Below are 26,141 nucleotides of genomic sequence, written 5' to 3'. Positions count from 1 at the left end.
ATGCAACCAGTCCATACAGACAGTGTGAAACACGTACAGATATATTACTGCAAGTTATCTGAAATCCTGCTCTGTCTACGCGCTACAGCCACTTAAACAGATGACTGACACATACCAAGTGCACTCATAGGTGAACGTCTCATAAAATGCTAGACATGTTCCCATTATCGAGTTCGGTGTAAGGTGAGAGGTAAGATAACCCGCATGTTCGCCTGCACATCTTTAAGTTGCGAGTAGTGTTGACATAGGCAATATTTGTTTCAAATGTCGTATGAAATTTGAGGAATGCCAGGGACAAAGTCCCTTTGAAATCGCTGTAAATAAGTGGCCGTGCAAGGTTTTTACAGACTGAAAACGTTTGGGGGGAATTTTTCCACAGCTTTGCCAAATCCTTCAAAAGAGAAGCTACGGCTCTGTATATATATATATGCCAACAATTGGAAATGTGGGAGGCAGGACTGGAATTTAGAAGAATTGCTTCCAGCAATGGCTGTCTTTGGGAACTGTGCCAACTGCAGCGTTTCGAAACTTTCCTATGTATTACAAAACAGGATCAGAGCTCTACGTTAAAACAGAGCTCTGATCATCAGATCCTTTTCCCAACAGATAACAAAATAATTAAGGCAGGATCAAAAATTTATCTGTATTAAGTCTCTTTCAACAAACTCACTGGAAATATCTGAACAGGCATTTGATTCAATCAAAAATCAGATTTAATCTAGGTAAATTCAAACTTGGAAAGTTTTCATTATTTAAATCTTGTATTGTATCCGAGGAGGATACAATACGGATCTTTTTAAAGTCGCCGAACCCAAAGAGTTGTATACATCACAGGTTATACAAGCGGGAACATAATCTGGTTGATGTGTAGATCGAAAGCTTAATGACAAATGGCAGCACACATCGTATGTATACGAAATTAACTCTGTAGTAAGACATGCCGTCTAATTTCCTTTGTAGAAATAAGACAAGACAACACACAGCATTTCATCCTACATGAATTATCAATTAAGGACACCATATGCACACTAAGACGTCGGATACCATGAAATGTCAGGAAGGTACTTCCAGCAAGACGAGCAAATACACACCCACATTTGTAATGGCACTGCAGAGAGTGAAATCTGTGTTGGAAGATGGTAGCATGATCTTCAAGGGGCCATAGTGTTCTTGTATAGTGCTCTTGTTCTGGCCACAACAGCACTAGACCTTACCTCTATTGATTTGTTTTTGTTGGAATGATATCTTAAAAAGCGTAAATTTGTGAACAATCCAAACTCAATTCAAGAACAAATGACACCATTCCCCCATGACATAGTTCATTGAGTAGACCACTTCTATTAACTCAACGTATTGTGACCTTATACCACAGATCTACAAGTCAACTAAATTATACTTTGTTCCAGAAAGTGCAACCAGAGATATATGCAGTTGTAAGGATTCTGCGCCTTTAATAAAGTGCCACGTAACAAATGATTCAAGAGACGAATTTTTACATTACGGGTGGTCTTAAACTCCATTCCCCATGTTCCTCTAAGGAAATGGTCATCAATTACACGGATTACATATGCATCCGATAGTTAAAAACACGTCAAGAAATCCTGGCAGAAATTTTCATGGTTCTGTTATTTTATTTGGCTGTTTAATCTGCTGTAATAATAATAATAAACTTGGATTTTTCACCTTGACACATTCACTAAAGCGTTAATATTGCATGTCTTTCTTGCAAAAACAGATAAGGTTCTGAAGAATAAGTTTCATCACCGTTAATTAGTTTTTTAATGTAGTGTTAATAGTGAATAGAAGTGCAAAAGGCCTGGGCATGACGGTCATCTTTCTCATGAAATATCTCCAAAATATTTCCAGAATCCAATAAATTGTTCGAATTATTGTAACGCCAAACAAAAATTGCAATGAACTGCAGAACATATTATCTTTAGAGTTTTCAGGTGAAGTTTTATAAGGGACCCTTAACACGCCTCCAAAATAATGAAAAAGAAGGGGAAAAAATGACTTTATCAAATTACTTTCTATTTTATGGAAAGATGTACCCCTTCCTCGAAGATTGTTCAGGTACGCGATTTCCATATTTCTCTGCCATTCGGGTTGTGCGAACAGCAGGCCCGGCGCTAGGAGTGCATAATTGAGGCACTTGCTACAGGCGCCACTACATATACACTGAAAGGACAGAATTCATGGAATAGATGGTTCCAGGGCAACGCAACACTGTCACCCCCTCTCGCTAGTGGACGAACCCACCGCTTGACAGTTAAATAGGTACGCTGCATTCACGTAGACGGTAATTCAATGTCAGTATGGATAACCGTCGTGAGTTAACAGACTTTGAAAGAGGGATAATAGTGGATGCCCGACGCATGGGTTACTCTCAGGGAGGTGGTACAGAAATTGCACTATCCTCGTTCGACAGTATCAAGGGTATATCGGGAATATGCCATTTCCGGAATGACGTAGCTGAGTGGTCAGGAGCGCCAGTGCAGTAACACACGATCTTTGAGTGGACCGGAGTTCAAGCCCGTGACTGCTAAATACGATTAACATTTGTATCGATTGATTTATTATAAACTCCACTGACCTGGTGGTCAAGCCGAAGTATAAACAAGAACATTTACGTTTAACATCTCATCGTGGACAGTGCTTTGGGTGGAGAGAGGTGGTGGATGAACATGGCCGTTGATGTCTGTCTCACATTGTTTCAGCCAACCAGAGAGCTGCAGTGGCACAAATCACCGCCGACTTCAACGAGGGAGGTGCCAGAAACGTCTCCACCAAGGCCATCAGGCGACCATTAGCGCAATAGGTTATGGTAGCAGCCGACCCACCAGAGTACCATTGCTAACACCACGACATTGGATTCTACGCCTCAACTAGGCGAAAGAACATCGACACTGGACTTTGGATGATTGGAGACGAGTTTCCTGGTCCGATGAGTCCCGTTTCCAGTTATTTCGAGCGGACGGAAGGGTGCGTATCTGGCGGAAACCGCACGAAGCTATGCACCCGTCATGGCAACAAGGAACTGTTCAGGCAAGTGGACGGTCGGTAATGGTCTGGGGTATGTTCAACTGGCACATGCTGGGAACTCTGGTATGTCTAGACGCATCTCTGAACGGTCCAGGTTACGTGTCTATCCTTGCAGACGATCTGCATTCCTTCATGGTCATCGTGCCACCACAGAGCAGTGGTGACTAGAACATGGTTTGAAGAGCATTCCGCAGATTTTATCACCATGGAATGGCCTCCCCATTCACCGGATATGAATCCTATGGAGCATCTTTAGGATGCTGTGGAAAGGTCCTTTCGAGCTTTGGATCCTCCACCCAGGAATTATGGACAGTGGTGCAGCAAACACGGATGGAACTACCTGTGGAACGCTTTCCTGAACTAGTGGACTCAATGTCTCGCAGTTTTACTGCCCTTATCCGGGAAAAAAATTGGGCCTGCTCGTTACTAGGCAGGTATTCCATGATTTCTGTCCACTCAGTGTATATGCGTGTTAAGATACGATATTAAATTAGGCGCCGTGACGAAGTTTTGCCTCAGGCACCACAAACGCTAGCCGTTTCTGGTGGAGAGACTTCATTAATTCAAGCACTTATTTAATTCTAGAGCATCAATATAGTTAATAAATACTTACGGCAAATAGCCAATTTAAGAATGCTAATAAATTTTTTCTCTAACATGACATGACTTTTTATCGATTGGAACAACAATTCACCGTTAAAGCAATCCTATATAAAGTGGGATAAAACCAGATCCAATTAACACATCAATCATGCTTAAATTGCCGGACTGGTTGCTTTTGAGAGAACAAAATCTCTCCCACTAATCGCTCCGAAAATAAAGTACGATACTTGTCACCGACAACTTAAAGAAGCTTGTAGTAATAAGTGATTGCGGGGCTTAATTATTATGAAATTATCGACCCTAAGGTAAAAAAACAAAACCAATAAATCGATCAAATTCTCTTACCACTGCTGGACCTCTTCTCGTCTCGATGATCTTTGAGCGCCGAAGCTGAACCACTTGTTGACATAGCCGCTGTAAGATGAGAGGTGGGGGCGCCACCCGTCAAGGAACTTGACAGTGCTAAAAGACCGGCGGCTGTACTAGGGGGAATCGTTGGGGGTTGTAAACCGGCCATCGCAGCAGCATGAGGCATCATAGGAATAGGAGGGGCATGTGCGTGAGGGGCAATCTGTTGTGCGTGCATCTGTTGCTAGAAAAATAAAGGTAAATGGCAATTTCATATATTACTGATGCAAGATCTTAATTTGCATAATAACCTATCATTTATAGCTATTCTGGGAAAAGTATTTTTTTTTTTTTTTAAATCCATACTTAATGTATAAATAGGATATATATAGCTACTGGGAAACCTTATATATAATTTTACGAACGGTTGACTGGAGACAAAATTGAGTAGCTTTTATGCTACTCAATAATAAAACGAATATAAGTTAGTTAATGTATGCAATGTGTTACATTTCAAGCGTATTAACAAATAGTAATCATTCATGATATTAAATCATGAAATAGAAATCTAGCCATTATCATAAATAATAATTGCTGGATTTCTATTAGTCTAATTTTAAAGAAATTGGAGGAAGGTTCGATAAATTGTTTAAATGAGCAAAATATAAAATTTAATGAAAATCTGTCCACTAGGAGACGAGTCATTACATGTGGACGGGCAAACAGACAAAGAAATAATAGCTGTAGATTTGTATTGGTCAGATTTCAATAAAATTTTGGGTGGCTACCTAAATCTTTCTAAGATGGCCAAATATATAATTTTATGAAAATCCATCCAGAAATAGGAGTCGAGCGATTACTCTACTGGCACGGTGAAGACAATAGGCACTTTAAAAACACTTTTGAAACATTTCCCTGCTATTATGCGATTTTTCGTATAAACAACATTATTGAGATCGGGACAAGGTACACTTATTACACGACATTCCAGTTTTATCTTTTTTAAAATAAAATTACTGCTTATATATGACATACAGACATGTTAGAAAGTTATAGGCACATCAGCAACTCAGGCCATGCTGCGCTATATATAATGTCTTTAAATTGTGTATATGGTTGATTTGCTGTTTGTTGGACAAAAAAACCCAAGTTTCCGGGAGGGAAAACCATACTGTCCTCGTCTGAAACCGACCAACTCAGCCATGTTGTGACAAAGACCCATAAAAATTCCTGATATCACTGACGGGATTCGAACTCAAGTCTTTCCCATCCGGTGTAGGAAGGACAGTGATAATACCAACTGTGCTACCAACGAGGACATGTTAGAACATCGACACTTCAAAACACTAGAACGAACGTTCGAAATGCCCACTAATAAAAAAACACCAACCGGTTAGAATACCACAGAAAATGTTTAGTCTATAACAAATTATCATTTCAAATGATTGGTCCATGGAGATCTTTTAGTGTTCCTCAACTTATGGATAAATCCAGTGGCGTATTATTCTACAGTTCATGTAGTATTGTGCTGCTGCAACACAGAGATCAGCCTAGAGGAGAAAAGGGGGAATTTAAGGCTCAGCTGGACAGGTATTTCGAACGAATTGAGGGGTGAAATGGGAGTAGTGGTTGTTTTTTTTTTCTTTTTCTTTTTTTTTTGGCTGATGCTGAATAAGCTTGCTTTCTTGCATCATATGCCTCTACTAATGCTAATGCTAATGCTAAATGAGGGGAAAAACCTTGCACCAAGAACCAAGGTCGGAAAGTCCGGAGACTTCTGCGCCTATCTGCTTAAAGGTAGAGTGGCTGGAATCATAAGGTTGATAACAAACTGAATATTACTTTTATTACGTGTCGGTCTATTCTATTATATAAAAACAATGACAGAGAACACTTGAAAGCATTTATTACATCTGTATAGCACAGTCGCCTTCTTTGAGGGACACAGCGTTACTTGTCCGGGTGGTGCCAGATGTTTCTCACATCCTCGCCGAATATCACAGAGGCATGAACACTACTAAGCCAATTATGCGTGTTAAGTAGGATTTGTACTTAGCATAGTGTGATACTACTAGCCTCTTTGCAACCATCCAGCAGCTGTCATGAAAAGAGCTGACGTAGTTTTCGTTCCAGCCACGAAGAGACGGGTCGTCCGTCTCTACTGTTGCGAAGAGCTACCACTGGCTGGAAAGCTTGCACTCCTGTCTTATGGGAGGCTAGCCCTTGAAAAAGTAAGGGGGAGGTTAATAGTGGGGAGAGTTTGGATAAGAGGAAGGCGTAGAAGGGATATTAGAAAAGACATTCCCAGGAAATTAGGGGGTAGAAACTCATAGCAGGGAGGGGGGAACCCTGAAGAGGGCGGGTTAGGAAATGCATGAGTGGATTGGAGAAAAGTGCAGAATCAAGGGGTCAGATCAATTTGGACTACGTAACTCATTGAGGGTTGTTGTTGTAGCAAGTTTCTAGAAGCATTAGCGACTAAGGCCACATTTCTCCGTGTATGCTATTTGTAAATTGTGTTCTGTGGTTTTTCGTCCAGCAAACGATTTCTGTTTGCTGGACGAAAAACCCGAGTTTACAGGCAAAAAAACCACGCTACCCTCGCCTGAGACCGACTAACTCAGCCACGTTGTGAAAAAGGCCCATAAAAATTCCTCACGTCATCAACGGGACTCGAACTCCTGGTCTTTTCCACCCAGTGTGGGAAGGACAGCGATTCTACCAACTGTGCTACCAAAGAGGACAATTGTTAACATGTTCTGTCCTTTCGGTAATTTCAAATAAATGTATTTTGGGTTAGTTCTGTTTTCCGAAAAAAAAAAAAAAAAAAAAAATATATATATATATATATATTTTTTTTTTTTTTCGAAAGAACAATTGTTCTATTACTGAAAATTTAGAGACAAAACACTCCAGAAAACTTTTTAAAAGTTCCATTTTTAGATCTAACTGTTCCTTAAAATCGCAAAGCATATGTGATCACCATAATAAAGTTCATTATCGAGCTCGATCTCTATGAATCCGTAAGTTTTTTTGCCACCATTTAAAAAATATCATTTTAAATTCTCTTTATAAAATTAATTTTGAAAAGTACAGTTTTTCCATATATCCAAAGTAAAATTCCAGTCACCCACCAACGGCTGAACTCAAGATTCAATCAGAGAATTAACATGAAAAGAAGACAATTTCATCACGAACATATCCTATTTTTGTTGAGATGCTTGAAAAACAAGCTAATCTTTCCATGCATATTTTCTTTTCTTCTGCCTCAATTATTCTCGAGTTGACTGAGGAGAAATCTTTTTGGATAGCCTTTGAATATCTTGATAGAGTGATAATCCAAATTAATAACTCGTATGCAGTTCCACTAAGTCCAGCAACCCCAGAATTCATTCAATAAAGCTAGATTAAAGTTATAAGACGTGGGACAGAATTTTTTTTTTTTTTTTGAAAGCCTCCCAGGGATGTCGGGATGTATTTTGCGCATGCGTTACATTCGGTCCTTAATCTTTACCATCCAGCTGTTCGTGAGAGTGAAGTCATTTATTACGTGGAAAAGCTTCCTATTAATTATCTCCACAATATCCTTCTATAAAACTGAGAGCTTCTGGATTATTTTAATAGCAAATCCTGAACATTTAAAGTTTTAGCGAGACTGAAAAAATTTTAATAGTAAATTCTGAACGTTTAAAGTTTTAGTCGGGGATTAGAGGACAGTTGCTTAGACATGAGGTTATTACCTCAATGTCACAGAGGCTGTCTTACTGGAGGTATAGCAACAGCTGCTAGTAACGTACTGGGACATTAAATAAATAAATAATAATAAATAAATAAAAAAAACCATACACCAGAGAACCAAGACACCATTGTATGGTTCTAGTGCATTTCTACAGTGTTATTTATTTTTTGTGTTGTTTATTTTATATATTTAAACAGCTACAAAACAGCAAACAAACATGCCTCAGTGTGCAGCAACAAAATAGTTACACAGCTCCAGAGCAGAGACTTGAAATACAAACTTCATCAGGTAAAAAACAGAAAAAGTACATAAATGAAGAAAAATGAAATTTAAAGGTTCTCAGGTAAGTGGTGCGGTTGGAGATTTCAGTTGCCTCGAAGTGTCCAAGGGTATCAAAGTTTTCTTTGTTAATTGATCTTGCAGTCATGTTGTAGTAGTTCAATATCCATAATTTGTTCTTGCATAGGATGGTTTAAGCAGTGGATGGTTTTTTAAAGTTCTTTTCGGTGCGTTGAAGTTAATTTGTGAGACAAGGTGAGGGCAATTTATGGTACCACTTACCAGTTGGTTAAATAGGTGTAGATCGGCTCTGTATCTTCTTTCTTCCAGCGTTTCAAGTCCAAAGAGTATACACCGCTCTTGGCAAGATTTCTCATATATTGTAATCCACTTTTGAAACAGACGTATTACACTGTTTTCTTTTGGATGTTTTCAATTTCTTGTTTTTGGTAAGCTGCACCTGGGAGGCATATTCGAGGGCTGGCGTAACATAAATTTTGTAAAGATATATGAATAGTGCTAATTGATTGAAATCTTAGTTGATTCTTTTAAGAAATCCCAGTTTTTTGTCAGCCGCCCTCACAATGTTTGAGACATGGACATCAAAGGAAAGCGATTCTTTGATTAAAATGCCCAAATTTTTGGCAGAACTAACTTTTTTGATCGCCTTGTTGTCAATGCAATAAGAAAAGTTTTTTTGTGTGTACATTGGCAAAGCTCATCAGATCATACTTATTTTCGTTGACAACCATTCTAATCGAAAATAAGTGTGAGCTGATGAGTTTTGCCAATGCACACAAAAAAACAAACAAACTTAACTGTGTTAAGAGGATATAAAGAGGTTGTACATAATGAATTAATTTAAGTAAATTTTACTGAGTGAAAGTAATACATAAAGTTAAACTCCCACGCATTTATTCTATAGCAAAGTTTCTGGATTTCTTATTGAATCCTGTCATCAGGAAATAAATTTAAAGTAGAAGACGCATTTCTTGAAATTTTATAGTCATTGTTAAGTCATCATCAAAAACTGACGAAAACATGATTCAAGTAATCATGTTTTCATCAGTTTTTGTGTTAAAAGGTTTGGTGTTATAGGGTTTTAGGTGCATCAGCAATTTAGACCACATTTCGATGTATATATTATGTCTGTAAATTGCGTGTGTTCTGTGATCTATCTGCTTGTTTGCTGGAAGAAAAATCCAAATCACAGGAAGAAAAACCAGTGATACCTTCGCCTGAAATCGACTAACTCAGTACTTTGCGAAAAAGGCCTATAAAAATTCCTCTTTTAATTGACGTTGATCTGAAGTCTTTTCCACCCGGTGTAGGGAGGACAGTGATTATATCAACTGTGCTACCAGCGAGGGCTCAAGATTCTGTGATTTTTTCAAAAACTTCTATTCACAAAGCAAGTCATCACACAAATTTTTCCCCTTATGACTCGTACAATTGTATATCGTGATTTTGCACAAGATATGACTGTACTTTGTATTGTGTATTTTTTACATGAAGAAGCGTGTTAGGAGGAAAAGCACTGCAATTCCGATGGCGAATTAAAAGAGAGGGGGGAAGGGGGATACATGGGCAGCTCAGAAAGTAGCCAAAGAATTCTCGGACATTAATTTCGCGATGGAAGGGTGCTTAAAAATAATGAGGTCTCTTACTACAGGTCTGAATAAAGAATTGCTTAACTTTTGATGTTTTCATTTGAACCATCCTCTTATTAATTGTGAATAATGAAATTAAGTTTATTTTCTTGATTTTAATAGTCAGTAACTGAAAAGTTTATTCAGACATGCTTTCCTTTTTCTAAGATAGTATATATACAGAGTGAGTCAGACATATATAAACACTTTAAATAGCCATATTTTGTAGATGGCATGACAAATTTTAAAGCTAATATAAACAACTAGGTTTCTAATGTTTTCATTATGTTGCAGATTAACTGGTGACTCATTAAGTATCAACTAACATTTGAAAAGGAAGTTCATCCTGAAATGGAACCGGAAGTATGAAACCGTTGGTGAAGTGGGTCAGAGTGTATGGGAACATCACTATGGAACAAAGGCGCCAACGCATCTGTAGTGGAGAGAAATTCTACAGGCGGTTGAAGGTCATTCGTTAGCTGCCCTCTTCTCTCTCATTCCGTATACGCCTTTTGCCCAATAATTCGTAGTATCGACTGCTTATGTACGCAGTGCGTTTCCTAGACCACCAGTTTGTTGATAAAGGGTGGAACTGTAGCTTGCTGCGACGCGGAATAGCTAATGAATAACCTTGACCAGTCTAAAGAAATTCTCTGCTATAGCAATAATCCTCCCAGGTGATAAGTCTGAAATTGTTCATGAAACTGTTCACAACATTAATAAGAAAAGCTATAAAAAGAAAAGAAAGAAACAAGAAGTTCCGAAAACATCCAAACCATTAGAAGTGCATAGGATCAATCACCGAAGAAGTCAGCAAGACAGTATTCCCGAGAACAGCGTTGAAGTCAATACCATGAGAAAAAGGACATCAGTTCATCATATATTGGCTACAGCATGCGATTCGAAAGACAATCCTAATTGAAGAGCACAACATTCTGAGTGGTACTGTTCACTCACAATTTTGTCAGTGAATAGTAAAGCTGGTAATTTTAAGGTGCCATCATATGGTCAGACGAAGTGACATTCAAATTAAGTGGTCATTTTGAATGGTCACAATTGTGTTATGGGCCAGCGACAATCCCACTTCATTCTATAGAAAGATGTTAATCTGCTAGGGAAAGACGTGGATGGTATTCTCCTCTCGTGAGATAACAGGACCTCACATATTTAGTGAGTACAGAAATAGTGAGAGAGTTCGCTTAAATTATTAACAAATGATGAGAAACGTGTTTCCATATACACTAGCATGCTTTCAATTGAATGGTGCATTTCACATTTGCACTCTGATTTCTGTGCCAATCTGGATTTCAGAGGGAAGAATGGTTTTGAATATCCCAAAAGGACTCAAGACCTCACTCTTCTAAACTTTTCCAAACGTACACTCAAAAACAATAATTACTGTCGGATTGATGATGACACAACAGGAAACAAGAAAAATTATAGCTGAGAAGTGCACCACCTTATGTCAGCTGTTGAGAAACTATACTGTTCACGTATGCGCATTGCTGGCATAACTTCAGTACCGCATCCGATTTTTCAATATCTAATTCATTTGAAACCCTTTTTGGTTCATATTTACCCAAACTTTATGAGATACAACAACATATTAAGGCGTTTAACTTGCGACGTTTCTGGATTCCACATTGAATTCTGTCATCAGACTTAATCTGGAATAATTTCACAGCTGTTACTAACTACAGGGTTTTACTTTAAGAGTTAGTAGCGGCCTTGAACAGTTATAATATTAGGTCTGATGACTTCCACCCTGCACAGTTAGTAACAGCCACCATATGTCTCCTAAACAGGCTTGATGACAGGGTTCAATACGTAACCCAGAAACGCTGCCAGTTATTACTTTATAAACGATAAAATTCACCCAAAATTTTAAGCACGTAATCGGATACACTATTTAAAAATTTTTAATCATGATTTTTTTTTCTGTTCCAAAAGATTTATTTTGTGGCACTTTCAGATTTTATTTTAGGAGGAAGTATTCTCGCGTGGTGTTTAACAACTAAAATCAGAAGAAGACTTTACTAAAAGGTGGTGGGGGAGCTTTTTCTGTTCTGAAAACCGATGCTTAAATGAGAGAAGACAAGCGTGCTGCACCACGCCTTAACTGTCAGACTTCGTGAAAAGCAATTTCCCTTGTAAATTACTGGCACCACTTAAAAACAAATGGCATGACAAGATCGCCCAAATTATAGCCCAACCGCTAAGCTGACATCCTCTCAATTTTCATGCATGTCATCAGCGACAATAATGAACCCTCCACCTGAGTGACCAACTCACATTGCTGAACACGTCTGCCACGTTGCTAACATGTCTCAATGATCATCAATACGAGCGTGTCGCTCCGTCAGTACAACAACAATACGACTTGCCGGGAGCAGTCCCTAGTGAGTACAGCTATCACACCAGGCAATCTGGCGTCTAATAACTACAACAGATTGCAAATTAAATCAGCGGTACAAGCTGGCGCCCGCAATAGTTGCAAGAGAACGGATCAATATCAACAACTCGAGGCCTCTCTATGAATATACATAGCTCGAGGCAGGAGAAACTAGCAAAACAATCCTTTACACTCCCATGCCTACTTAGCCACTCGATACGCTATTAGCAGGCATTAGACTTCTCGGACCTAGTCCAGGAAGCAGTTGCGAGATAATTAATTCATGTCCTCCGTGCCCATCTCCTCGCCGTGCAGCGAGTATTGCCAGCGTGCACTACTAATTCGCTTCCATGACTGCCAGCACGAACAGCCAGTTACGAGAAACAAGAGCAAATTACATCTGGGAGCAGCGCTGAACAAGCTCCATTCCTCGCAACTAACCCCAAGATGCAATCAAGGCGATGAAGGTAGCGACAGTTTGGCCCTCTGAATTAGTTCTACCGTTGGCCGCAGTTAATTAAGGCCAGTGCTAGTGTTAAGCCGACTTGATGTAAACTACAGCAGGAATCTGAATGTGGTCACTAACTCAGACTAACAAGGTTCTCCCCTACAGTGTGCCAATTTCACTTTCGCCGCTCCTTTCACAGATAATTATTTTTCCTTCAACACGGTAGATTCACCAAAGTTAAAATTAAAGCAGGCCAACGCACACACAACTGCTAGGTGCTGTTCGAATCGACCCCTTAAATGTTATTTTGTATTACACAGAAGACGACAAGTTACGAATTTCCGCTTGCTAATCTTGTAACAGTATTCAATAGTTATTGCATAAACCAACTTAGCACAGTAAATAGGCAGATGTCGCTAGTGTACACAGAATCTAAATGAGGCCTATTTTCTGCTTCTCTCTCTCTCCCTACAAAATTGGCATTATACACGCAAACATCCGCAGAAACCTTTTATGTATTTCAGTCACACCCAACAGATTGTTATACAAACAATGTTGCCACCGATCTACGTTTACTTAAATTGGTCCAATTTTTATCCTCCCACCCTTTCTCCTTCTGATGGATATTATTCTAACATTTGCTGTATACTTATAATCTTTTTGTGCGTGACTAAACACCAATTTATAAGATCTTTTTTCAGTACATAACTTTATGAACTAGTTATAAGATTTATATCGCTCTATAGTGATTTGCAATGTTTTGTTTTAGCATAGTTTTATATTTAAAATCTTTTTGGAGGTACATAGCTGATGCCGTCTCCGTTGGTTGCTATCTCATTGGAATCGGGTTGCTTGGGAGTGCAGCCCCAAGTGAGTGGTAAACTCCACCTAAGACTAAATACGGCCGCGACACCGATAGTAAAGTACCGTGAGGGAAAGTTTCAAAGAACTTTGAAGAGGGAGTTCAGAGTACGTGAAACCGCTCAAAGATAAACGGGTGGGCCCTAGGCCTTCGAGGGCTCACTTTTTTCTGTTTGATATCAAATTTTCGATTTGGCAAAAATGAATATCCACAATCAGCTTCTGCTAACTGTAATTCAGTATCTTACCTGTACTTTGTTTAAGCTTTATTAAAAAATATATTGGCAAAAGCACAAGGGTCATCGCTATGCTATCGGGACCAATCCACTGTGGGTCACACCATGACTTTCATTGATCAGAGGCGTGATTGGCAGGAGCCGCTCGACTAACCTAACTCATTAAATAACGTAAGGATTGGCTACTGTATTTATCCTTCAACTTACAAAATTTTATTAGAAACTACTACTCAATCCTTTCATTAAGCAAATTAAAATTTGGTTAGGTTACCTAATGTTCAGAAATGATAGCCGAAAATGTGAATTCACGAAGCATTATTACCCTTCATGGCATAGCATGGGATGCCATACTGGCTCTTTCTAATACAATAAGAGTCTGTCTTACCTTCCATTTGCCAAAGATTTAATAATATGTGCCTCGTTTTCGGGCGTTAAAATTAACCTCACCGGTTCAAATATCTCTCTGTACCAAAACACAAGATATCATCATCACTTAATATACTCAAACGTTTTGATACAGATGCCCAGAGGCCTCGTGGGTAGCACAGTTGGTAGGTTTGTCGTCCTCCCCACACCGGGGAGGACGACAAACGTGGAAAAGACCTGGGTTCGAGTTCCGTCGTCGACGGAAGGAATTTTTATGAGTCTTTTTCACAACGTGGCTGAGTTAGTCGGTCTCAGGCGAGGGTAGCATGGTTTTTTCCTCCGGAAACTCAGGTTTTTCGTCCAGCAAACAGAAAATCGACTATAGAACACACGCAATTTACAGACAATATACACGGAGCAACATGGCCTTACTTGCCGATGCTCCTAAAATTCAACAACAACAGTAACTCCGTTTATATTTTAGTGAGCTGTTATGATAACGGTAATTCGATTTACTGGTACCAAAAATATTTACCGATTAGGGGCGAATTATCATGAATCCGTAATGTACAACAACTACCGTATATCTTATTTACGTCAGAGCAAGTAAAGCTGCTTAGTGAGTAGAGAGATTCGTAAGATCATTAATTAACCAGACTGCCCTTCTTCTGAACTGAATCAAGGAGCTTGAGAGAGGCGTTTTGGGGGTACCGCCTCATATGTGAGAACAATATTTCATAGCAGATTTGGGATTTCTAGAGTTAGTAGCTGTTTAAAAGAAATTCGTATGATTTTCAAGAGGAAAAGTGTTGGAGAAAGCGTTGAACTTTTTTGGGACTCCAGCATTAGTTCAGAAGTTAAACGATGACCATCACCCACGGTAAGCTTTTAAGAGAAAACTGGATACTCAATTGCAAAAAGGAACGGCAATTCATAAAACGGGCGCTTGTTCAGAAGACCTTTTTGCCAAACACGATAGAAAGTATAAATTGCAAGAGCAACTGCCTGAGTTTCATCAAAATTTTCCATCGAACTTGTCAAAAGATGAGTAATACAAGCCAATATTGGCAATCACTGATTAGATGGATGGTTTCGAAATAGCGTAAGAGTTGGCGGTTGATAGGTTTCTCCATTACTTTGGAAAGGATAGGGAGGATAAGCGCACAATGGGACTATAATTGGAAGAGGGGGATTTGTGACCGTTTTAAGAACTGGCTGGAAGTAAGCAAATTTTCATGTAGATGGGGAAAAAAAAAAAAAAAATAAATCCTTCAGCCATATCAAATTAGGATTAATGACGAAATTACTAAAGGTTGCAGACAAAGACTGGAATTATTTTAAGTATCTTGGCAACTGACTGCAAAGTTTATCGGATGCAAAACTTAAGTCGTGGTTCCGTCAGCGAGAAACAGGGTAAGCGATTTCAAGAAGAGATGGAAAGAGGAAATCAGAAAAAGCGGGACATTTTTCTCAAGGATACAGCTGTCGAAGGCACGCCAGCACGTCTGACGTGCTCATGTTTGAATGACCCTGCTTCAAGCCACTTTACTACTAAATACTGTGATGTTCCTGTATTATCTTTATTTGTGAACTCCTCTGACCTTAGGTGGTTGTTCCTAAGCATAAACAAAATATATATATATATATTTGTAATCACTGTTGGCTAGCAGCTTATTGGGCATGATACGTCGCCGTCTGTCACTCCTTTGGCAGATATAGGTACGAATCCCATCGATGAATGGGATTCGTACTGGACAATAAATAAAAAGGCTGCAATTAGTCGATCTGAGACCTGAATGAGTTATGATAAACGAAAAGACACTGAATAAGAAATCATCAGTCAGAAGCGAACAAGGCACCAAGAACTGACAGAATCTGCCAGATTATATTACAGCAAGTAGCAAACAGGACTGGTTGGGAAACCTTTAACAATAATAATGAGAGCATCCTTGAATTAAGGCAAAATCTCTATATACTGAACTTATGCAAACATCCCTACTAATTCACGAAGTTGGTTCAAAGGCTGAGATGAATAATTACAAAAGATTTATTATCTGTATTAGAGAAAATTATGGAATCCACAATATATGTAATATGGGACAACGTGGACAGGAATAGTATTATAAGGAAATCACAATACACCTTGGAGAAATCATGTAATCTGTCAACCTGATTAGTTACTATGTGGTTATTGCAAAAGAACTTGATAAAAAGAATATTCTGACATTATTTTTTTAGTCTTTCTCTTCATTGAAGTTTCTTAAACAGTTCTATACGAACAAGTTTTGCATACTTTGAACAATGTAATATAGTGGCAAGTCACCTGCGGAAGAAGGTATACCCAAAGTATTAAAATACAGATTGTTTATAAATGACAACCCCTCTTTATGGATTAATATCACGAGTAGGATGCCACAAGGTTCAGTGATGGGGTACCTCTCAATATTTCTGATATTTATTCAAGTTTTCTGATAATACAAACGAACAGGATAGTTTGAAAACTGAGTTAAGGTGTAACACATTGGTGAATACAGGATCTTGCAGCTAGGTAGCAACAAACTTAGCCTTAGACAAATACTTGGATGAGTTATCTTTCCTGTTTTTGATCATATGACTAGGAAACTAAAGTGATGAGGAGTGAATACACAATGGTGATTCCGAAAGGTCTAACCAAAGTTATGGAATGTTGTTGCTGCTGCTGTAGTGTTTTAGGAGCATCAGAGATTAAGGCCATATTGCTCCGTGTATACTGTCTGTAAGTTGCGTGTGTTCTGTGGTCGATTTTCTGCTTGCTGGATGAAAACCTCACGTTGTGAAAAATGCCCATAAAAATTCCTCACGTCACCGACAGAAATCGAACTCAGGTCTTTTACACCCGGTGTGGGGAGGACGACAATTCTATCAAGAAAACATATTTAATTAACTTTGCTATTGTAGCGTTATGAACTGAAATTACTTTTTTTTCTTTTTTTTTTTTTGAAGTCTAGGATATATAATCAAATGTCTGACACTTTGAACCAGCTTCAAAATATAAAAGCTCAGAACCATAACTTTAATCATGCTTAGAAAACAGCTGGTTTTCCGTGACACACAGGAACAGCATTAGTGTATTAACCGATAACTTGGCCGTTAAAGATGTTAACAGCAGAAAGTATTCCCGTCTAAGTCCACTAGTCTTCATGTCTACCACAAGGCGCTGATAACTGTAATAGCACAGCTCAAGACCTATCGATTTAGATGGCACAGCTATAATTCAGCGGTGAATTTTATCAGTACCGACAATTGTAAGTCGGAGAAACGGTTGGCTTAGATATGGGCTAATGGTTCTTTCTTCCGGTCCTTAGATCGAGTCTGAACACTGAAAATATATTTGCTACGTTCATATCCATTAAGAGATTGGCAAGTGGAAACGGAAAGTCTGCATCGATGTTCTGAAATAGCAATTGACGTTTTACTTTAATTTTAAACACGTAGGCCTAAAGTTACAGCAAAAAGGACCAATAAAACTAAAGTTAATCTGTTTGATCCCGGCAAAATTCAATTTAAAATGTTTTCTCCTCGTTAAGCCATTCCACGCTTCCAAAATGATCGGATATGGTTCTGTACTGGGAGATGGGCAAGAAAATCTTACTTCTCTGTGCTCAAAAGAGTTCCAAAAGGTTACTTGTCCTCCATCGAAATAAAGGCCACCTTAATTAAAGCATTGCCAAATTGGATTTGTTCTCCTGTTCACAAATCGAACAGACTCAGTATTTCACCCCCCCCCCTAAAAAAAAAAAATCTTTTCGAGAAATTAATAGAGCAGTAGAGCTGAAGAGTTCGCCTAAATGGATTTTCAAGTCTTAAAATGAGAAGAGATGTGCCAAAAGGTATCTCTTACGAACGCAAAGCACTCCACTGAAGATTATGCAAATAGCCGTGCGTTTCTGATAAAGGCTGCAATCGCTAGCCAATATCGATTTCCTAAGGCTGCAAGTATATAGTCTGTTTACCTCACAGTCAAATAACGCATCTACAAACTGCGTAAATATGGTGTCTTCATTTTCGCCAAGGATATGCACTCATATAACAGCTGTGAAAATACGATCAGCCAACCCTTTCAGGTACGAATTATTTCGTTTCAACAGGTAAAAAGAGTGAATTTCACGTTCTTCTCAGGAAAAAAATATTATATATATACTCCAGTCCAACCCACTTCAGAGAGAGCTTCGTCATAATTAAGAAGATAGGAGGGAACCGCAACGGATTTTGCCCTTCCCTAAGAGTTTATGAAATAATACGATTTGTACGAAAGATGGCATACTGTTGTATTATGGTTTGTTAGGAGAGTCGGCGACAGGCTATATTGCTCCTTATATATAAATTGCGTGTGTTCTGAGGTCGATTTTCTGTTTGCTGGACGAAAAATCTGAGTTTCCGGGAGAAAAAACCATGCTACCATCTCCTGAGATCGACTAACTCAGCCACGTCGTGAAAAAGACCCATAAAAATTCCTCACACATCAACGGGATTCGAAATCGTCTTTTCCACCCGGTGTGGGGAGGACGGCGATTCTACCAACTAGGGTTTGCAGGATACTGTGTCGTCTCCCAATATTACCCTCTTCAGTACACTGTCCCTATTGCAGTTTGATTTTAAGATTGTAAACCCTTTCATCTAAACGCTCTTTTCTCCTATTCACACAAACTAGGAGTCAGGTCAGCGAATGTGGGTGAACGATTCATCGAAGTCGCATTGGCTGACCAGACCCCTAGTGTGTCCGTTGAATAGAAGACAAGAGCGTTGAGTTCAGACCTCACTGTTGTTCCTTCCATGTTTATACCCAATACAAATTTATTGAAAAACACAAAATTTCATCTGTATTTTTCAGCTGAACATCAACTAGCTAAGCCTACATTAAGAAGCACTGAAGCGCGAATTTAAAAGTTTATGCCAAACCTCACACTGTAAATGAACTAGTATTCAGAAATAAATTATTCACACTTTGTACACCAAGATAACTAATTTTAATACACGAGAATTACGTTACAAAACCTTCATCGGGTTCTTGTTCACATGCATAATGAGTGAAAACAAAGATTACAAATTGGACTCAAAGTGGCCCACAAGATGGCTGCTCCCTCAAAGTTCTTCATGAATAGATCCGCGATAGTTTGAGATAAGATTTCCAATACTGAAGCCCTGTATATATATATATATATATATATTTTTTTTTTTTTTTTTCTTCTTCGAATTTAAAACAATCTAGCTCTGAAGCTAATTGGATGAGATGCATAAGGGCTCTATTAGATAATATCTTATAGCTTTGTGGCACTCTCACTTCCCAACCTACGATTTTTATTTCTATGGTCTTAATAGCTTTCAACTACTAGAATGCTAGTAAACATTCAGCGGGCCGCTTTAAGACCTTCCCAATGGGCCTGTTTCGTGGAAGACGTTTTCATAATTTTGGAAAATGGACAAGAAGAATTACACAAATTCAAAGAATATCTAAACAGCATTCATCAGACCTTTAAGTTTAAGTTGGAAATTGAGGCCAATAATAGCATATTGAGGCAATAATACCTTTCTTGGATGTCCTCATGATTAAGAGAAAGCCAGATTATGGTCTGAGGTGTACAGAAAGCCGACAGATTCAGGCTGATACATAAACTTTGCGTCTGATCACCCGCGCAAAATTAAAACAGGTGTTATTAAAAACGTTAATAACATCTGTTAAGAACCTGTAAAAAGTATAAGCTTGAAGTGAGCTTTAGGCCGATTAATAAGATGGGGACTGATTCAAAGATCTGACACTAGAGCATGATAGAAGCCATGAGAAAAAAAACAAAGCCTGGCAACTACGAGTGGCAGACAGCAATGTATCGTGCCGACTACGCCGCCATGGAGGGCTAAGGTAAATAAACTGTATTAAATTCGCACTTCCTTATTATTATAATTTTTTTTTTTTTTTTTTACACTTCGCCAACAACCTTATCGAGATTTTTAAAGTCTCAACGTTCTGATGACATTTTCTACGACGAGGATGCTTCAGTTCAGTTCTAACAAAAAATCGAGATCTTTCTCCAAGGCATTATGATTACAGTACGGTTCTGACCAAGAAGGGTTTACAATTTCCAATGGTTGATCTTGGACCGTTATCCTAACAGACATCTTTCCCAATTTTGGCACGTCACGGCTCGAAAAATAAACAAAGCATGCATGAAACTTTCACCGACCGCTAATTTTGTAGGTTGTAATGAGGCCCACAACGAATATATATTAAAGGACGATGAGCATGCAAACAATCTGTTTTAGCAGATTGTACGTATACCTGGGAGACCCATCGTTCGCCATCATTAACGTTATTACTAACCAAGGGCCGAAATGGAAAATTTTAGAAACAGAATGCTCGTCAAAATAATGTGAGGAAGCCACTTAACGCGTATACGAGGTGTAAAAATAAATAAAAAATCAGGACTAAACTGATTGAACTGATATTTAGAAAATGATGAGGCTTACCGACAAATCCCGATGGACCTTCTTCGAAGTAGTCCGCTTGACATAGTATACACCTGTTCTAACTTCTTCATCTTCTGGAAGAATTCCTGGTGTTTCAGGAGATCCTGACATGCGAAGCACAAACTTAGCTGAAACGTATCGCATTCCCAAATCTTAAGATGATTCGGGAATGCGAAATACCAATTTCATTAGAAACTTTGCGAAAAGTTGAATATCGTTCTCTCCTCCTCATCACACCATGAATATGAGCGATTAAACCAGTTTTTGAAGATGAAGGGCAGTCAGAACGTGGTTCACCTTCGAGACACAAGCGGCCATCTTTAAACTTTGCAAACCACTGAAATGTTTTCGAACGATACACCATTTTCTCTGAAAGCTATTTTTAACACTTCGTGGGTTTCTGCTACACTGCTCAGTAAAATCATTTTAAAACATCTTCAAAGCGCGCTAATTTAGAGTGATGCAGATATGAAAATTTCCGAACAGTGTAAGGAGGCAACTAGGAAAGTCCATGGTGTCCTATCAATGATTTATCGACAATTATCCTGTAGAGATAAGAATGTCATATTCCCACTGACCAAGGCAATTATAAGACCACATCTGAATAAACGACATTGAGCTTCTTGAAAGGTCCAAAGATGGGCAATTCGAATGGTGAGATCGACAGGACAACGGTATGAGGAAACACTCATTTATGTGGGCTACAGAGTTTGGCAACCATGCGCCGCAGAGGGTACCCGATTGAGGTTTACAAGGCTCTGAGAGGGATTAGTAAAACAATGAAGGTTGAATTCTCACTGTTATAAAGAATTCCAGAACTATAAGTCATAAATTCAAATTACAGGTCTTGAGGTTTGACTGTAGCGTTGATTGGAACAAGTTGCCCTCGCAGGTAGTTGAGTCTCACAGTTTGAATAAATTCAAAAGTCAATAGATACTTAGTGAAGAGAGAAGCATATTATTTTTGTTTTCTTATCTACTTGGTTGGAGTTTGTTTTGTTTTTAATATCTGAACATGCTAGATTATATTAACGTTACATACCACAATACAAACTTCGACAAAGTTCCAACCTTGGAATTAGAGGTTAAACCTGATGGAACTTAAATATACATTAGGTGGAAATTGTACATTATTTACACATACAGACATTTCCATTTGCTTCTTAGCATTAAAAGTATACCTACGTCCATTGGTATTGGGGTCTGTTAATATTCGAACTGTTATTGCAACTGGTAAATAAATAATATCGAAAATGGAATTTATTCCTGAAAATACATTCGAATCACGTAATTAGTAGCGCCCGTTCGCCGATGATGTGTTTCCGAACAATAGCTGCGGGAGTAAATGTTTACCACAAACAGCCTCTACTCTTTGATGGCAATTACATTCTATCAATACACCTGAGTATATGCCAATACACCTGAGGCTGCTATTTAAATATTAATTTTCAGCAGTCACATGCACACATTGCAGCCCATACTAAAATCGTTTCGAGAGACACTAAACTTTAATGGCCCTAGCTGTTATGTCTCTTGTTCGCATTGGCCCGCAGATTTAATCATCAAATTCCCCCATCATATATAATGGCTAATGTCATGAACACGTCCAGTTCGGAGAGAAGATCCTCTTAAAAATAAATAGCCACATGACTAGGTTATTTAAAATATAAATGCTATTTAAATGTTTCCTTTTCGACTATCGCTCTACTCATTGAAATTATATGGAAAAGGAAGCTTTATTTTGGAACATAACCAAAAACTAGTGTTCTCAGAGAGAGAGAGAGAGATCTAGAATTGAAGTACAGTATTTTTCTGTGTTGGAGACGAGCCCCTAAAGAGATTACTTTCAGATTAAAAATTACAGATCATTCACTTTACGAAACAAATGTTTATTTAATTTGCTGAATAACTTTTTAACTATAAAGTATTTTAGGGCCAGAGCCCCATGCCACGTGGTAAAATGACTAACGTACAGGTTAGTGCAATGGCATCAGTTTAATTATCTCATATTGTGAATACCTTCGCAAGGAGTTCCATGGTATTGCACTACCAAATAAGTAACGCTTCACTAGTGGAGAAAACTAATGTTGTTTATTCTCGGTGAATACCACCACCACTCAGACGACACCGTTTCGAAGCTTATTGTCCTCTCGTCGTTGGGCTGGGCAGGTACCCGGGTGTTGTCATAGTGACAATCCAGTTGGTAAGTATAACTCCACAATATGAGAGACGCCTAATGGTGTGCAGTAGTATAGACTATAAAGTATTTTAGGGCAAGAGCCTCAGCCTGCTATGACGAATTAAACTGATGCCATTGCACTAACCTATACGTTAGTCATTCTATCATGTAGCATGAGACTTTTGCCCTAAAATACTTTAGTCTATACCACTGCACACCATCAGGCATCTCTCATATTGTGGAGTTATAACTGGATTGTCACTATTGCAACACTAGGGTGCCTGCCCGCCCACCGATGAGAAGCCAATACGCTTCGAAACGATGCCGTCTTGGTGGGGGATATCCGCCGAGGATAAGTAACATTAGTCTTCTCCACTGGTGAAGCGTTACTTATTCGAGGTAGTTCAACACCATGGCAACTCGTTGCGAAGGTATTCACAATATGAGATAAAATTAAAACGATGCCTATTTAACTACGTTGGTAGATGGCTACGAAATAAATTGATGCCACTGCACTAACCAACACGTTAGTAACTGTACCACGTAGCATGAGGCTCTTGCCTTAAAATGCTTTACGGTGTATACTACTTCACACCATCAGGCATCTCTCATATTGTTGTTGTGGTGGTAGTAGTAGTAGTATTATTATTATTATTATTTTCTGGTGCAAGGGCAACTTAGGCCATATTGCACCGCATTTCTCATATTGTGGAGTTATACTTCATAACTGGGTTGTCACTATTGCAGCAACAGGGTAACTGCCCACCCACCGATGAGGAGCCAACAAGCTCCGAAAAGGTGCCGTTTGGGGGGGATCTTGATGAGGCCCTCGTTACCACGAATAGGTAACAACAGTCTTCTCTAATGGGGAAACTTGCCTATTCGGGGGATTAATGAGCGGTTAGTTAGTTCAGAGTGCGAGCAGTAACAGTCCCTTTCCTCGGCATTTCTTCTTCTACTATCATTTTTCTACACCTTTTTTTGCTTTCCTAAGTCTAATAGGGACAGTATGTACTAACACAGTATCTTATCCCATACCATTTTTTGAAACACTGGCGTCTGGGTGGTGGCATCCGCCGGGAATAAGTAACATTAGTCTTCTCCATTGGTGAAGCACTACTTATTCGAGGTAGTGCAATACCATTACAAATCGTTGTGAAGGTATTCAAAATATGAGATAAAATTAAAACAATGCCAATTTAACTACTCTGGTAGATGGCAACGAATTAAACTGGTTCCACTGAACAACCTATGCGTTTGCTGAATAGCTTAATAATACTTGATGTTATTCTTAAGGTTGACATACTTGACATTCGAGGAGTGATCATTTAATTCGCGGACTGGTGCAAGATTTTATGTTTACCACGCGAACTTACCATAACTGCCGCTAGAGGCGCTCTCCCTGATTGCTACTGAGCAGACTTGTCGAGCTAGTCATGCGTGAAGAGTTTTTTTTTAGCCGTGTCACTGACGCGTGTTTTGAAGCAAGTAACATGTCGGACACACAGACTGAACAGCGATCTATGATTTGTTATTGTGTCAGACGGGGCTTAAATGCAGCCGAAACAGTTAAAGAGTTGAATGAAGCGTATAATGAGTGTCTTGGTAGGACGGCCATATTTCGGCGTGACTGAAGTTTACTGTGTGAAGTGGTTTCTCCATCAAGACAATGCCAGGCCACATACGTCTAATGCTGTGCAAGCAGTGATCACTGCTATAGGTGTTGAGGTTCTGCCACATCCCCCTTATTCACCGGTCTTAGCCCCGTGTGAGTTCTTCCTGTTTCCACGTCTGAAGAAAGCTATGAAAGGCAAACATTTCGCGTCCGACTGTTGATTGATTGGTTTGGTTTTTAATGGCACATGCGTCCGACTGTAAAGTTCAACGAAGCTCGCAGAACCACAACGGAAGCACTTCGCAGTGTTTCAAAAAATGGCTTGCAAGAAGCATTTAATGCATGGGTACGACGGTGGCGAAAGTGTGTAAAGTTCAAGGAGAGTATTTCGAGAAGAAGAAATCCACAGAAGATTCAGATGATGACAATTAAGATAAGATCTTGCATCAGTCCGCGAATTAAATGATCACCCCCTCTTACATACATACTTGACTTTTCCCAGAAATACGACGATAATTAGAGTGCAAACCAAAGAAAGTTCATCTGATCTGAAAATCATAAAGAGAGACAGAACATCCAAAAGTTCTGGCTTGAAGAGTAGCATCGAATGTCATGTTACAACGTCATACCAAAACAATTACTGCTTTCTGAGTAACACAAAAAAAGCAGACCAAACAGGGATGTCTGGAGTATACTGTGGAGACTTCTAGTAGTTACTATGAACAGTTACTTATGCAAAGAGTTATCTACTCTCTGCATCTGAATACAGTGTTTTGGTTATCAAACAATAAAGAGTGAGGAAGTTGGAACTTAAAGATTATTGCACTTACAATATTGCCTTGTTTCCTCTCTAGAGCGTACTTTTAGAATGCGAAGACAGGCCTGGCCAATCTTTAAGATCAATTGTTCACATAACTTTAGTAAAGATTTTCACTGCGGTTCCATTATGAAATGCTATTATATAAACTCGAGTAAACTAGAATTACTAGCACATCCTCCCGTTCGATCAGGATCGATTAAAAGATGACAGTGAGAGAGAGAGAGAGAGAGTAATCGTTAATGGACATTCTTCGGGGTGACGACTGTAACAAGTGGAATCCAATCTGATGAGGTGGAAGGTGATTAATGACCAGAACAAGGATATGTTGCTTCAAAATAACTTCGATCGGTTGTAGCTATGGTCCGAAAAATGTCAATTAAAATTTTGTTTCTAAATGTAAGTTTTTGCAAGCAGTTTGTTTGTTTGTTATTTGGTTTTTAGGAGCATTAGCAACTAAGGCCATATTGCTCCAGGATATGCGGTGGTCATTCCCTGACCTTTTCGCATCCTCCGTATTTGGTGGTGACGGGCTAGAACCCCGGTCTAATCAAGAAGCGTGTACTACGCACTGCTGCTCCTTCCCACCTGGCTACGGAGACGCCTTTTGCAAGCAGGGAACAGAATCCAGGAGTTATTTATAAGTTAGGTGGAGAGTAATGGAAAGCGGTTCAGGACAAAAAAGATTTCGAGTTACGATGAAATCTGATATTAAAGTTATTATGCAATGTAAACAGGCTGCTAGAAATTACAAGATCTTTAAATGTTCAGATGGTTGGTCACTTGCACACTGGAGTCCCCTAGGGTTCGGTGTTGGGCCCACTGTTGTTTTGTATATTTATCAATGATATTGATGAAAGTATATCAGGCTCAATGTCGAAGTTTGCAGATGATACAAAGGTTCGCAGAGTTGTTAATGACGGCGTGTTACTGCAGCAAGATCTAGAAAATTTGGGCAGATGGGCTCATAAATGGCAACTGAAGTTTAACATTTACAAATGCAAAGTACTGCATATGGGTAGAAGTAACCCCAGAGAAACGTACTAACTGTATGGTGCTACACTTA

At 39.0% G+C, this 26,141-nt stretch overlaps 1 protein-coding gene across 2 annotated transcripts in view; it reads right to left on the bottom strand.

Moving 5' to 3' along the window:
* Positions 1 to 26,141, bottom strand: part of LOC150085247 (transducin-like enhancer protein 4) — a 328,990-nt gene that overhangs the window by 78,561 nt on the left and 224,288 nt on the right. For both annotated transcript variants that reach the window (XM_090373931.1, XM_090373932.1), the window contains exon 7: positions 3,991 to 4,237. In XM_090373931.1, the coding sequence (XP_090230057.1) occupies positions 3,991 to 4,237 (247 nt within the window). The remainder of the gene's footprint in view (positions 1 to 3,990; positions 4,238 to 26,141) is intronic.

Source organism: Mastigoproctus giganteus, chromosome 5, assembly GCF_048544385.1.
Source record: "Mastigoproctus giganteus isolate SK-2022 chromosome 5, ASM4854438v1, whole genome shotgun sequence".
NCBI lineage: Eukaryota > Metazoa > Arthropoda > Arachnida > Uropygi > Thelyphonidae > Mastigoproctus > Mastigoproctus giganteus.
The sequence above is the reverse complement of the archived record's forward strand: the minus strand, read 5'-3'. Positions and strand labels throughout refer to the sequence as shown.